At 45.0% G+C, this 15,539-nt stretch overlaps 1 protein-coding gene across 2 annotated transcripts in view; it reads left to right on the top strand.

Annotated features, from left to right (window-relative positions):
• pag1 (phosphoprotein membrane anchor with glycosphingolipid microdomains 1) overlaps window positions 1-14,712 on the top strand; it is a 48,742-nt gene extending 34,030 nt beyond the window's left edge. Inside the window, exons 2-8 of one of the 2 annotated variants that reach the window (XM_071901576.2) lie at window positions 2,009-2,240; window positions 3,210-3,267; window positions 7,449-7,545; window positions 8,051-8,220; window positions 8,541-8,972; window positions 13,453-13,512; window positions 13,926-14,712. In XM_071901576.2, coding sequence (XP_071757677.2) covers window positions 2,053-2,240; window positions 3,210-3,267; window positions 7,449-7,545; window positions 8,051-8,220; window positions 8,541-8,972; window positions 13,453-13,512; window positions 13,926-14,288 — 1,368 coding nt within the window. In that variant the 5' untranslated portion in view covers window positions 2,009-2,052 and the 3' untranslated portion in view covers window positions 14,289-14,712. The remainder of the gene's footprint in view (window positions 1-2,008; window positions 2,241-3,209; window positions 3,268-7,448; window positions 7,546-8,050; window positions 8,221-8,540; window positions 8,973-13,452; window positions 13,513-13,925) is intronic. The other variant, XM_078290552.1, reaches the window with a different exon arrangement.
• Window positions 14,713-15,539: the final 827 nt, after the last annotated feature.

The raw sequence follows: 15,539 nt of genomic DNA, 5'->3' as shown, positions 1-15,539 counted from the left end.
TACTTCCACTGGCAGTAATCCCCCCCCCTCTCTCCTCTTATCTGCTCTCCTCCAGGCAAGGCCGACCTGACTAATCATCCAAGGTGTCAAGGTTGTGTTTGCCTCTCGCCAGCCATTCACACCGGCTCGATAGGAATGTAAGCCCCTGTGTATTTATCAAACGGGGAAAGACACCGTGGCTCCTAGCAAAACAGAAGTTGCACCGAATTCTTTGAAGAAGTTAAATTGGCTTCTGCGGCTCGATCTGATTCGCCACAAAACTTGCTCTTCCTCGCCGCTGTAGAAGACGCCGAGCGGCTCCCCAACTCCCACACTCCCCCGTCGCATTAGCATAGGCGAGCGGAGAGACACAATGGAGTTTTTCACCGCCTGTACGAAACACACATAAACACACACACACACACACACACACACCCATTACTCCTGACAGGAGTTAGGCTGATGCACACACCGGGGAGAGCAGGCGAGGGGAGAAAGATTGTCACTTTTTCATCACTCCCTCCCTATCCCTGCCCGGTCTGATGTCGCTGTCTTGTTGGCTGATTGAAAGGGGAAGGGCATGCAAAGGAGGGCAGGCAGATAGACAGGCTGATAGACTGAATGGCATTGAGCACTCTCCTGACTTTGTGTGTGTGTGTGTGTGTGTTTTTTTCCCCTGCTTGCTGTCTTTCCCTGTCAGTCACCCTGCCTGTCGCTGTCTCTCTGGTTTGTCTCTCCGTTCCTGCCCTTATCCTGCTTCACTTTTTCTGCCCTCTCTCTCCCAGACACAGACACTGCAGTGCCCACGTCCTCGCTCGCACACAGACTTGTGCACAAGCAGTACACACACACACACACACACACACACACACACATCCACAGCGCACACACAGTGGGATGCGCACCATCTAACACTCATTTATTTAGTTGTATTTTTTTGCGGCTGGGAGAGTATGCAAGATCATCCCTTCCACTCCCTCCCACACAACTCCCCCCCCCTTCCACCTCCACTCCTGCCCGCCTTATAAATCACCCATGATAACATCAGGGGGTCCATCAATTCACTGAAACCCAACTTTGGCTGTTAGAGAGATACGTGATGAGATTGCTTATGTTGTGCGCAGAGCCCAGCCACCAGTTGTGTGATGCTCTGGTGTGAGGGCCACTGCAGCAGACTGAGGCGGATCGCTGTCTGCACTGCGGTCTCACTCTGCTCTGCCCTGCCACCTGCTGGCCACGGCTGCTCATAGCCTCTAATTGAGCTGCTGGTGGGTGGTGTAGATTCAATGAATGAAATAATCAAGGGGATTACAGCACATGCACAAGAGTCAGATTTCAGTAAACCCGGGAGCCCGGCCAGTAAAACAGATATTTTATTTGAAAATGTTCATTATAGATGGCAGGTATAGCTGTTTTAACTAGTAGATTATGATTTGCCTTCATGTTCAGTTTGCTATTATCATGTTGCAGTTGTTGGTATATTTCATCATAGAAGGGGGAGATGAATAAATTAACACAAGATCCTGCACTGAAGCTGCTCAACTCAATATCTGTTTGCTGGACAGATCTGTTATCCTGTAAAGTGGTAGTAAAGTGGTTCTTGACTAGCACCCTTGAGATGGGGAGCAATATTGATTGCAGTTTACCATAACAATATCAATTATCACCCATTTGCGAGGCTCCAGTTTCATACGAAAGTACTCCGAAGAGCTGTTTGCACGTGGCTGTTTGAGTGTATCCTCTAGCAAACACTGCTCATCCTCAACCAACAGTAATCGTTCAGGATCTGCTGAAAGAGTGAAGCCATCCTCAAACTCTTCTAGTACATGTGTAAACTCAGTGTAAGGTAATATAATGCAGGGTTTCCCACAAGTCCAAAGCTGTTAGGGTCCATCTCGCTCCAAACAGAATACTGATCTAACAACCTAATAATCATCATTGCTGGAAAATTAGGTGTTTAATTATGTTTGTATGAGGAAATAACATCTCTTCCTTTCTTCCTTTGTGTCTCTTTCTCCCCCTCCCCCAGCCAGTACCTGTCCGATGTCCTCTCCTGCCACAGTGTGATGCGTCATGGCTCCGGTGCTGAGTGGAGTGTGGTGGGGGCCGGAGGCCGGCATCGTGGGCTCGGGGGCGGCGGCAGCTAGCGGGGTGGCATCCTGGCTGGGCAGCGGGCAGCTGGTCCTGGTTGGCACCCTCAGCGTCCTCACCGCTCTGGTGCTGCTCTCCCTGCTGCTGCTGCTGTGTGCCAGCTGCCAGGGGTGAGTGAGAGGCATCACACACACACACACACACACACACACACACACACAGATCAATATTATTTATGTCCTAGAAAAAACACACATCTCCAGAATATGTCAGGAATGGCTGAGGTGCAGGTTCCTGGTTTTACATTGTTACTCATCCCACAATTCAAACTATCCAAGTGGAATCTACTCTTGCAAGCCTGGAAATGTTGGCTGTGCATTGCATTGTTGAATATAAGACAAGAAAAAGGTACTTATGCACACCTGTAGAGGAGGTAGACAGCAGATGCGTAGGAGGAAAAACGTACAATGTAAAAAAGACTCCTTGCAAGTCTGAAGCAGTGTGTGGGAGTCTTTTTTACACTTTGTTGAATATAGGAAAAATACCTGGGAGGGCATTTTTTACTATTACAGGTGTCACAACGATGAGGTACAGTGCTGCTGAGGACCTCTGGCAGCACCAAAGTACTATTAATCACAGTAAAGGACGTCCTCAGGGGTATTGTGACTTTTATACAACAGTTACCAATGCATGTGTACTGTCGGGGAAGTTTGCTTCAAAATAGTACACATACACAGGAATGTAAAAACAGGAGAAAACAAGAAAAATGGCCAACTGGCTCCATAGTTCCCATAAGAATCGGCATAGCAACCAAAAAAGCACCAAAGCGCCAGCCGTGCTTTATGGGAATTTTCAGCACAGTTGCAACATGTCTTTGATCAGTCAGTTTGCCTGGCTGAAACTACCCAGTTTATAATGTACTTTGAGGACTTATTGATATCCGTCTAGAAGGCTGCCAAATGTGTAGCTTATACCTGTTTCTAGAGAGAAGCAGCTTCTTTTTCCTTTTGATTCACTTGTGAGTTTGTAACCATGAGACTGAGGCCTCACATTGCAGTATCAGTGCTTCTGCTGCATTCTAATCATCCCTCTTTCATCTCTCCCTCTTTTCTCTCCCACCCTTCCTTTTCCATTTCTAGGCAAAAGAAAGCCGTCAATGGACATCCAGCAACAGACCATGAGAACCTCATGAATGGAGTGAGTTGAACTTGTTGGACTGGTTTTCATGGAAGGATCCCCCTCTTATGCAATAGTATGCAAGAACTGCAACTTTGAAGGGGATTTTTAAGGCAAATTGTGAAGGGATGTTGAAGCACCTTACGGAGCGAGGCTTTGAAAAAAAGGCTGCCACTTAGAGGGAATTTCTGAAATTGTGATTAGCTTTGAAGTTCTGTTTCTAGTGTGTGTGTGTGTGTGTGTGTGTGTGTGTGTGTGTGTGTGCCTGTGTGTGTGCATGTGTATGGTACCTTTTGATCATCACACAGGTTGATAAAGACATTCAGAGACACTGTCAAAGCCAACTAGTACTAAAGAGTCTCAAAGAGGATGTTTTGAGGGGAGCTGTTGATGTCTGTGAGCGTGTGTGTGTGCAACCGTGCATGTGTATCCAAGTGCGTGCATGTGTGTATGTGTGTGTATGTGTGTGTGCCTGTGTCTGTGTGTGTGTTACAGAGAAGCAGAAGAGAACAGCTGTGTGTTCTAAAGTCAGCTTGTCAGTGTATGTCAGGCAGATTAGCATCTGTAATGACCACAGGGAAATTATGTGACATGCACACACACACACACACACACACACACACACACACACACACACACACATGCACTCTCACACACAGTGTCTGTCTCTCACGCTAGATATCTGAGGTCAAGAGGTGAAAGTTCAGTGATATCTAGGGATTCTGGGAAATAGCTGGAAGAAAACCATGTAAATTCCACAGGGGAAAAACCATTAGCTTAACCTGAATGCTGGGAAAATATTTACTCGCTTAAACCAAAGCACCCACACAATCTCATGGGTGGAAGCATGCATGGCAAGACACACACCTGTGCACACACACACATGCACACACACACACACACACATACACAGTAGTCCCAGCGTGGGAGAGTGTCATGTTGGTAATCAGGCAGTGTAACCACTGGTAAATGAGGCTGGGGGTAGAGCTTCCAGCTTGGCCGCATGTCTGAACAACACACATACACACACATGTGCATGTGCATGTACACACAGGCACACACTCATCTTCACCCTGATGCCCTATCACACATGCACACACCGTCCCCACGTGCACACACACACTGACATTTGCCTCTGTCCCATTTCCACCACACTAACACACAGACACACACACACACACACACAAAACCAAACCTCCTTACACACACAGCTGACTGACAGATAGCTAGATTGTTTCTAAAACGCTGGCAGCCGCTGATTAGGGGATGGTTACTGCTGCCAGGACAGCAGATGAGGGAAATCTGCTACAATTCCAGTCACTGCTATAATGATATTTCTTATTATATGGTTGTGTGTATTTTTGTCGTTAAATCAAAGCAAAGAATTAGGGCAGAGTAGAATGTAACAGAAAAGAGTAGAAAATAAATCCAGTACATGTCTTGCTGAAGTAATATGCACTTAAAGAAAGACGAAAGACACACTCATATGAAACAGAATACAATAAATTGCAATAAAGGCTTAATATTCATAGAGTCGATCTATGTTCTTTTCATGATGACTTACACCTAGGTCCAGTTGGATGTAACATCATGGACATTAGATGGTACCAACTCCCATAATACTGATGCTCCAGGAACCAAGCAGCATTTAAGTGTGACAAATGCCTGGCTTTCATAGACTAAGTGGCATCCACTTACTCTCTTATTCTGTCACACCCTCTGGGGGTTTGTGTGTGTGTGTGTGTGTGTGACCCTACTTACTTGCATGTGCACGTATGCATTCTTCAGAGCCTTTTTACATTTGATGGATATCTCCAGTGTAACCTTCATGCCGTAGCGCAATTGCTGGGTGGTCAAATTATTTCAGGAGGGGCCCATTTAAATGACGGACCGTGTCACGAGCTGACAGGTTAAATGGGGGTCTTTGTCTCTGTGGACGGCTCGATTGGCGCTCCTCTCTAACCCGCAATCTGTCTGCCTGTCTTCCCCGCGGCCGCGTCCCAACACTCCAAAGAAACTCCCTCCCTCCCCTCCCTCGCCTCCTCGCCGTTCTCTACACCAGGCGTTTGTTAACTTTTTCAGCCTTAGGGCCAAAATTGTCTAAATTTAGTCTCTCCGGCTGGACCCAGGCTCATTAAAACACTTCAGGACTCTTGTGAGGTCCAACCAGAAAGAAACATGCGTGACCCATTTTGGTTCCTGATTCAAAGTTACGAAACAGTGTTAATCTGAAAGCACAGGCTAGGTCAAAGTAATATGGACATTGTCTGTATTGAATCAATGAGCTTGGACTTGATAATCAAACAGGCTTGATGACACACTTCCAGATAATACTCAAACAGATGTTGGGGAGACACTGATCCAAATTAATATATTTATAATTTCATCAATGTTTCAACCACGAGGGCCTTGATCAGAATTTATAAAGCTGGGATATAATAATGTGAAACATGAATGGGGAAGTGGGGAAATCGGGGAAACCGGATCATTGCAACAGAAAATATTAACAGGATACAGCAAAGAAAAAATTGTTTATCAATAAGAATACAACAAATAGGGTTTATACAGACATACACAACCCACAGTTTCAGAAAGGTTCATTGAGGTCAGACTGAGAGGGAAATAAGGAGCTAGGTGTCCTTATCTTGTCACTTTTCCCCACCTTCCTCAAGTAAAGAAACAGCTAAACTAAAAAGATACATCTAAACATTTTGGATCGTTTTAGTTAGTTATGAGAGTGGAGTTATGAGAATGGAGTTATGAGAATAGACAACCACTAGGTGGGGTTGTGGAGCTTTTAGTATCCAGCCTGGCTGTATCGTAGCTCACAGAGAAGGAAAACAACAACCTAAACAAAGAGAATATCCACAAGTACCTGCTATGGGGTTTTCACAGTGTTTTCTAGGCCCTTGGTTATGGATAGCCGAGCAACAGCTTTGCCTATAGAAATAAGACATTGATAAATCATGCTTCAGTGCAGCAGGGTGCACAGCAAGTTTTCCAGTGTTAATGAGAGTTGTTTTGTCAGTGACACTTATTTGGAGTTGGCAAGTGTTGATTGGAGTGTTGTTTGTTCACTCATAGTGCTGATATGGCTCAGAGGTGGCTGTTCAAAACTATCTACAAGTGTTAAATTGACTCTGGGATGGGTGTGGACTTACATACACACTGGTATAGTGTTGATTTGTACACTCTAGGAGTCAAATTAACTTTGCCGATAATGCTGTTTGTGGTGCAGTGAGTAGGGAAACTGTGCTTGAGCAAGACACTGAATCCCTACCAGCTGCAGGGTGCTGTTTTGTAGCTCTGACCCTCTTCAGTGGAAGTGTAGCTATGTTATTTGCTCTGTGCTTGACTTGCTTTCAGTTTATAATGCAGCGTGATATTAAGCAACATCAAGAAGCCATAAGTGTCTCCATTTACAACATCTCCAGTGACCTCATCACCCGTTCCAGATGATTTCGTAAACTTTTCTGAAAACACTCTATCCCAAAAGGAGGCTGTCTGATTATCTCCGCCAGTCACAAGCCCAGTCAAAATGAACTTCACGTGTGCAGCAGGGGAATTGAGACAAGAATACACAGCGGTGCCTTTCCATTACGCAGAAATCAGTGAATACTTTTGCTTTGTAAACCAATGATTTGCTTGCAGAGATTGTTAGCTGTCTTTAGATATCTTTTGTTGGTTAGTAAAAACGTACTGCATTGAGTTACACATGCGTAACGTGGAGAATGAGCTTAATGTAATCAGTAATGTGATCGGGACAGCTCAGAGAAGCAGGGATAAATGAGGGGGAAGTACAGAAATTATAATCATTATCAGAAAAATATGGAAGTTGTTTACCCCAAAAAAAAAAAAAAAAAAGAAAAAACATATTCCTAATACTCATCTGTTTGTGGTGTGCCTAGAAAAACTCATCTCATATAGTCATACTAAACTGAGTCTAATAATATCTACTGGTCATTTTTCAATAGAAACTACTGCCAATGACTTTTGGACTGCACACAGGCCTTACTAGCTCATGCAGCTTGGTTTCTGTTCCCTTGAGGAATGACAGATTGACACTGTGATGTGTAAACAGAATAACCTAACACATGATTTGAATGTGTTAGGTAATAGGTGATCTGCTGATTCAGATTGTGAGCCTCTGAGCTAAACCTAGCAGTGCCACTCTAACCTGCGTCTTGTCCTGCGTTGTGCAGATGTCAGAGAAAGAGACGTTCAGCCAATCGGTGGACAGTCCCGGGACAGACCTGGCCATCAGCACCTCTCACAACGGCCCTCTAACCAGCGGTACAGGTAAGACGGGATGTTAACATTAGCTTAGCACATCATGTCTCCACTGTCCATGAGGTTAACGACTTTAGCTACATGATATTAACATTAGTGGAACTTCTGGCACCGTGCAGCATGTCTCGGCCATCTGTGAGGTTTACTGGTTCAGCTACATGATAGTAATATGTGCTTAGCTGCTGGCGTGATGCAACATCTTCATCGTCTATGAACGCTGGGCTAATTCATATCTCAGTGACTGTTTTTGTCATAAGAATATTAATTTTTTGTCATTTTACCTGGGTCAGTATTAGATGTTGTATAATAGTAACACATAGAAGACTGTCCATAGTAATGGATCTATTCTGCAATGATTAAAAAAAACAGGAAAATTGTATGTGAAGCATTACAAAACTATTGTGAAGGAAATATTCTGAAATACATCTAGCTCTTAAAAATAGAAACCACAGTGAAAAATGCACAAAAAAAGAAACTGTTTACATGCCTTGACTCTTTCACTCCAACCCACCAGTTCTGACGGACACCCAGGACACCAGTCCCCAGCCGTCAGAGGAGCTGCTCTCCAGCCAATCAGAGCTCAGGTCCTCCAAGTGTCCTCAGGACCGCGAGCTTCCCAGCATCCCTCCTAACAGCGCCCTCATCGGGGACGAGCCCCCGGCCTCAGGGGACGGTACCTATGAGGTCAGTTTTTCATTCACCTCAGAAAGCCACAAGCACTTTTTTACTTGGACTGGACTTGAATGATTTGATTAGTGGGTTGTTTATTTGGTTGGCTGATTGATTGATTGATTGATTGATTGAGTTTAGGGTCAAAATAATAATCTTAATCTGAAAAATAAAATGCTGAAATCAAGCACAGCATTAATGATATTCACTATATAGAAGCCATATAACCATTTTTACAGCTCAAACTACATGATTTAGAGCTGATTTGCTGTTTAAATGGAGATGAATTTGTTGGTTTACAGGCTTGTTAAACAATGCAGTCTCTTGATCTCCAGGTGGTGAAGGAGATGGCGGTGGCGTCGCGTGACGTCAGCGTCGAAGACTCCCTGTACGAGACGGTCAAGGAGCTCAAAGACCCCCCCGCGCAGCTCGGCCTACCCAACGGTACGTCCCACCTGAGCCCCGCCGACTCCCCCCTCCACCCCCCCGCCCTCCTCAACGGCCACCTCAGCCCCTGCACGCCTGAGCGGGGGCCTCTGTGCGCCGGGGTGGAGTACGCCTCGGTGGACCTGAACAAGAAGAGCCGCTACAGCGCCGACATGGAGGCCAAAAGGCGCTCGGATAACGCCGGCGTTCCCGTCCAAAGGCAGCTGGAGGATCCGGAGGAGGACTTACCTCCGCCGGTACCAGAGAAGGTTCTGGATGAAAACGACAACCAGCCAGTGGTGGTGAACGGGCTGGCAGGGGCTGGGCTGCACAATGGAGAGGTGAGGAGGTGTGTGTGTGTGTGTGTGTGTGTGTGTGTGTGTGTGTGTTGTGCATGTGGTCTCACACCTGTAGATTTCAGTCTGCCAATATTTGCATATGCTCCATATGCCAGTTTAACGGAGAAAAACTCCAGTGGAAAAAAAAACAAACACAATGGAGAAACAGAAAACACCGCTGATTCTCCGCGATAAGCATCCTCTCTCTCTCTCTCTCTCTCTCTCTCTCTCTCTCTCTCTCTCTCTCTCTCTCTCTTTCTCTTTCTTTCCCTCTCTCTTTCTGTCTCTCTCTCTCTCCCCCAATCGCTGGTGTTGGCATCAGCCAAAGTTAGCTGGCTAGAGAAGAGAAGATGGAGAACAAAGGAAAGGGGAGACACGTCTCCTACACAATTATCATCCGCTAAGCTGCCTGCTCAGTGTCGCTGTAGGGAGAGAGAGAGAGAGAGAGAGAGAGAGGAGAGGAAATGGTGTAGGAGGGAAGGGAGGAGGAAAAAAGGAGAATGAGAGATACAGTGGGAAGAGTAGGAGAGAGTGACAGATGAAACAGAGATAGAGATGGAGAGAGAGTGACTCAAAAAACACTGGAGGGAGAGAGAGGTACAATGGGTGAAAGAGAGGAAGGGCGAGAGAGAAGGAGAGAGGAGAGAGACAGCGAGACAGAGAGAGGGAAGAAACAGAAACCCGGCGGCATACAAATGAAGTCATCTGTAGTGGAGAGGAGGATAGAAGAGGAGGATGAGGGAGAAGGGGAGAGAAGAGAGGAGGAGGTGTGGCAGAGGGAGATGTAAAGGAGAGGAGGGAAGGGGAGGAGAAGGGAGGAGAGGTGAGGAAAGGAAAGAAGAGTAAAAGAGAGAGGGGGAGGAGAGGAGAAGAGAGGAGAGGTAGCTGTTCAGTGACATACACTGAACAGAGTCTCACCATGCTGCCTTCCACACACACACACACACCAACAAACACACATACTCTGAGCTTAGAGAGAATTGCATCATCAGAAGCTGGCAAACATACACAACTGCACAGAAACACACACACACACACACAAACATCAGAGCGTCATTCTGCCACACAGCTGTGTGAAGAGGCATCTGTTCTACTTTGTGGTTTTCGTTTTCTCTCCTCCCCTCTCCTCTCCTCTCCTCTCCTCTCCTCTCCTCTCCTCTCCTCTCCTCTCCTCTCCTCTCCTCTCCTCTCCTCTCCTCTCCTCTCCTCTCTTCTCCTCTCCTCTCTCTTCTCCTCTCCTCTCCTCTCCTTTCCTCCCCTCTCCTCTCCTCTCCTCCCCTCTCCTCCCCTGTCCTCTCCTCTCCTCTCTCCATCCCTTTGTCTCTGCTGTTGTGGCCAATTAGTTAATCACTGATGGTGCTGTTCATTTGGACAGCAGGCGCGGCTAGCCTTGTCTGACCCTGGTACCATGATGAAATATTGAACCACCGAGCCCCAGTGTCTCCAATCTACCCTGTAGACACACACACACACACACACACACACACACACACACACACACACACACACATGCACACGCTCAAAAATATACTGCATGTACTCATTTATACAAATATAAACACAGCACCCACACACGCCTTGCTGACATGTCTAGTCAGCATTAATTCTGTATTTTGTCCCCATGTCTCCCATCCCCCCCATATTACACACACACACACACACACACACACACACACACACACACGCACACACACAAACAAAGTCAGACATTTGTGTGCCTACATATATTCTGCTCCACATAGACTCCCTGGGGCTGATTTAAGGTTAACCCTGAATGTTCCAGGCTCCCCGTGGTTTACGCCTGTGTATGACCAGGAGCCGCCGGTGATTTGTCTTGTCACACCAAGTGTGTGTGTGTGTATGAATGTTGGTGTGTGTGTGTGTGTGTGTATGTGTGTCTGAGCCTAGTGAGCGCCAGCTGGCCACCATCACTATGACAGTTAGTCTGGCTTCATGATGGATGACACAGGCTATAGAAACGCGCTCTTTCTATCACACACACACACATATATATATGCATACACTGGGATGTCTGTATGTTAATGTGTGAGAGGCATCCCCTCAGGTAGCAGCTCAGTAAATGCTGCTCATACACACACACACACACACACAGATGCATACATACACAGTTTCTGGGTAAACACAACACAGACACACTCCCAATACACACACACTCACAGTTGTACAGTTATTGAACCATCATACACAGTAATAACACTTGTTTGCAATCATTTGACCGTGTGTCGCCTCTGGGCTTCTGATGTGAGGTGGAGGAAATGAATTTGACCTAGCCAGCGGGCTGCTGGGACGCACACAGGGGACGCATTCCACCCAAACTGGGATATTCGGCATGTCAGCACTGCCTGTCGCTACAGGGAATGACTATTGTTAGATAGGTGTGTTTTCCTGTGTGGATTTGGGTATTTACTCTGCGTGTATGTGTGTGTAAAGTGGTATAATTTGAGTAGGCGTTCCTGTGGCTTATGCATGTATTTTGCGTGTATACAGTTTGTCTGGAAGCGTTTCTTGTGTGTGTGTGTGTGTGTGCTTGAATGAGGGTGTGCAGGACAGAGAATGCAGATAACAGGCTGAGTTTATGTATTTACACCGATTTATATGTGTGTATGTCAACATGACTGACACATTGACACCTGAGTCGTCCGTCTTCCGAGGCTTCTGTAATCAGCTTACTGTCATACTGCGTGTCCTGCATGTCCGTGTGTCTGCTTCTTACACATAAACACTGTGACATAATCCTCACACACACACACACACACACACACACACACACACACACACACACACACATGTACACACATACACACACAATTGCTTTTGTAAGACCTCATAACATAATAATAAATCACTCAAATGTAATGTCTCTAGGTGTATGTATATATTGTTATATGTCATTTTTCTCATTTCAGTTAAATAACACAGAACTATTAATATTAGCTTGATATACCTAAAAAGTTTTTTAAGAGTTTAATTTAGCGGCCATTCCAAAGAAAATTCATCAAAATCAAGTTTAACAGTGTGTGCTGACTGCTGACCATGCTACTGAGTAAATGAGATTGGCACTTTAATTTACAGAGATACTTGAGTCAAGACTAGGGGGACTGCGAATTAGATGAACAAATATTGTGAGAGACACTCGGAGCTGCTGTGACTGGGTCAAGTCACCTGCGTCCATGTTTCATGAAAAGAGTCCTCTGGGCCAATCCGCCTAATTGGGCGGCTAATTAAAGCAAAATGAAAAAGGCATCTGCTGCATGGCAGGGTGTGTTGGATCCATAAAAGTAATCATGTCTCCAAACATGCATTATCCATAAAGTAATCATATTGATTTACGCTGTCAGAGAAGAACCCAGGGAAACAGAGGCTGCATCTACGTATGTAAAGATACTATGACGCGCGGCTGGAGCGAATGGTTTGATGGATGATCTGTACACAGTTTTTCATATAGTTACAGAACACAAGTGCGCAGCTTGTGTGGGAATATAGCCTTGGTACTGCAAGCACCGCCTCAACAAGTGAGCAGCCAGCACAAACACAGCAGCCCCCTTTGTTAAACCAGCGGTAACCTTGATACCTCCAAACAAGGACTCCGTATACCTGAATTTATGCCCTTAATCAAGTCAACAAAGAACACAAAAAAGCATTTTTTTGCCTCAGAGATATGTATAAAAATGTCCTGTGAATATTTGATCAACACTAGCAGGGATATTGACATTCTTTTTAGACTCCTGAGGTGTTTGTTGGTGCAGTCAGATGTGCTTTGTTGATTAATGGCTCTCCCATCGATCATAAGGCAATGTGGACAGAGGCTGTGCACAATAACATCACGCTCTCTGTCACCGCCTATTGATTTTCAATCAATAATTTTCTTAATGAATGAGTGGTTATATACATTAGCTTTATGTGTAACACAAGCAGAAACAGCAAATACAGAACTGCTCTCTTATCTACTGGCAGAGAGCTTATTGATCACTAAACAGGCCTTCCCTTAGGACATTCCAAAACATTTTAGAAATTGGCAATATTTTAATGTTAGCATGTTTTAGTAATGCTAGTGCAAATCTGTGGGGATTGAAACCATTTTGCCAAATTGCAAGTTCTTTGAAACAGTAATACAGTATTACTATGCTGTTCATAATATTACAGTTTATTGAAGTAAATGGAATCCCTTGCATTTGATTTCGAGAGAAACATTTTAAACCCTATGGACCGGACATGACAATCTGCATTTTTACAACAGGAAGATACAACTAATTTCTCAAAAATAAAAACGTGAAAACCTTTTGAATGTTCCAAAAAGCCGCTTCTTTAGGATAGGCTTCTAAAATCCCTTCCCTTTAGGAGAAGCATGTACCCACTTTGTAGCCTTGGGAGTGTTTTAAACTTGTGATTCTGTACTCAGTCTTTTCTTATCATACATTGGCTGCCATATCTGAATCTATCTTTTTGTTTTTTTCTCCTCCAGTTACACTCCCCTCTATCTCCCTCACCAGGGCTCGACAACCACATTCTGTCAGACAATGAGGTAAGTGTCTGTTAAACTCCCTTATTCCCCAAACTGTCGTTTCCAGTCCCGAGACAGCAGCACTTTACACTGTGAATGCCAATGCTCCGAGCATCAAAAAGATTTTTGAACAGTATGGAAACTGGGGAAAGAAAGCATTCAGTCACAGTAGTTGAAGTCACATGACATCACACAATACCCTACGAGAGAAGAACCTAGCTTGCAGCGATGAAATCTGACTTTTGGTACAACAAATACATCAGTGTTTTGACTTAGATAGTGATTTTCTTGTGCTCTTTTCTTTTGCTGTTATCTCGTCTCTCATTTTGTTTTTTTAACTCAGAGAATGTTATTACATTACTCAGAAGTTTACACGCCCAAAGAAAGTATAAAGGTAATAAACATGAACCTTGTGTGTCTCCCCTCGTCTTCAGTCAGCGGTGTATTCCACGGTCGACAAAGCAAACTGTGGCGATGCTGTGAGCGAGGAAGAGAAAGAGCACGACTACAGCAGCATCGGAGAGCTCAAAGGTCTGGTCCCCGCCTCCTCCTCCAGCGACCTGTATGCCACCGTCCGAGATATCTACCCCGAGCCCGACGGGCCCCAGCCGGGGGAAGACCCCGCGTTGGACAGCTCGGACCCCGGCTACGAGACCATCCGCATCCCTAAGACTGGCAGCTCGGACGACGGTCACAGGGCCGGGCTGGGGGCGGAGGGGGCCGACGCCGCCAAGGCAGAGCCGGACTACGAGAGTGTCGGAGAGCTGGGTCTGAGCCGGGAAATGTCCCGCCTCTGACTTCTTCATCCGTGGCAGTTTGTGAAAAGCTCATCAGGATGCTTTCTCCTGACAGATCTTACGGACTACATTGTAGGGCTTTGAACTTGCTACCAAGCATGCTTTTGGTGCATGACTTGGAGAAATGGTAGAAATGGCTCAACACAGCATCCTGGCTTTTTATCATCAACGCATGAGTGTCCTCTTCACGGCTTGGGTACGGTTTAACATATCTGAACTTTTTATTAAATTATCAACCAGGGTGGATGTCATTGGTACTGGTACTAATGAACTTTCGAATGGTAGTACCTCAGTCATTGGGCATTAACCATGTGGAAGAGCGCACTTTGGAATATCATTGAATTTTCTCATATTAATATTAATGTCCAATGACATATCTCTCACAGTGCACATCATATATTCAATTTTACAAAAAAATGGGTAGACGGACACATTTAAAATCACTAGATTATGTGTGTAATTATGCCATTATCAAGTCAATACCCAATCACAACACACATGCAGCACTTCCAGAGTTGGCTGGGGACACTTTGTCAGTGCCTGTGATATCAACAATACCAAGAACTCAGTGCCATAGAATCACTATTTTCATGCACTTATGAAAGCAACATGAATTGGATCCCCCCACTCCAACAACTAGTTATTTTCTATCCTCCACCAGGTGAGTCAGTTTCAGTGCCATGTTTTATTCAGGTGTTAGATGACATGTTTCTTGGCTATTCCATGTCAGGTTGGCAGTACCCCTGCTGTGCATTCTCTGTTGGAAATGCCTGTGAATGGGTTCTTGGCACGCCACTGGGCGTGGCATGCTAAGGGCTTAGCCAATCACATCTGTCCCTGTCTTTAACCAAGACCAAACAGTTGGCAGAGACAAAGATGGCACTTGACAGATGAAGGCAACTAGAGAAACTATGACTTTTTGACAGCTACAGAGTATGTCCTTTCCTTGAGACCATCCCTGCAAACTTGTGGGTCTGAAATATTACATATATACAAACTATATGAAATTTGTCATCTACAAAACCAAAATGGAAACAAGGGGTGAAGGAAGGAGGACAGTTGCACACGAGGTAGTGGTTTCACAATACATTTTTAAATGTTTTACAGTCCATGTTGACATTTTTGTCAAATTCATATTTATTTGAAGATGCATATTGTTGTGTAATTGTGAGTTGTTATGGAGTATGTCTGTGAGAGGAAAGTAACTAAGGTTTTATAGAAGATAATAGGAATTTTAATAAGATACTAAAT

This window comes from Centroberyx gerrardi, chromosome 19 (genome assembly GCF_048128805.1).
Source record: "Centroberyx gerrardi isolate f3 chromosome 19, fCenGer3.hap1.cur.20231027, whole genome shotgun sequence".
NCBI classification, from domain to species: Eukaryota; Metazoa; Chordata; class Actinopteri; order Beryciformes; family Berycidae; genus Centroberyx; species Centroberyx gerrardi.
Note: the sequence above shows the minus strand (reverse complement) of the source record. Positions and strands in the feature narration are given on the sequence as shown.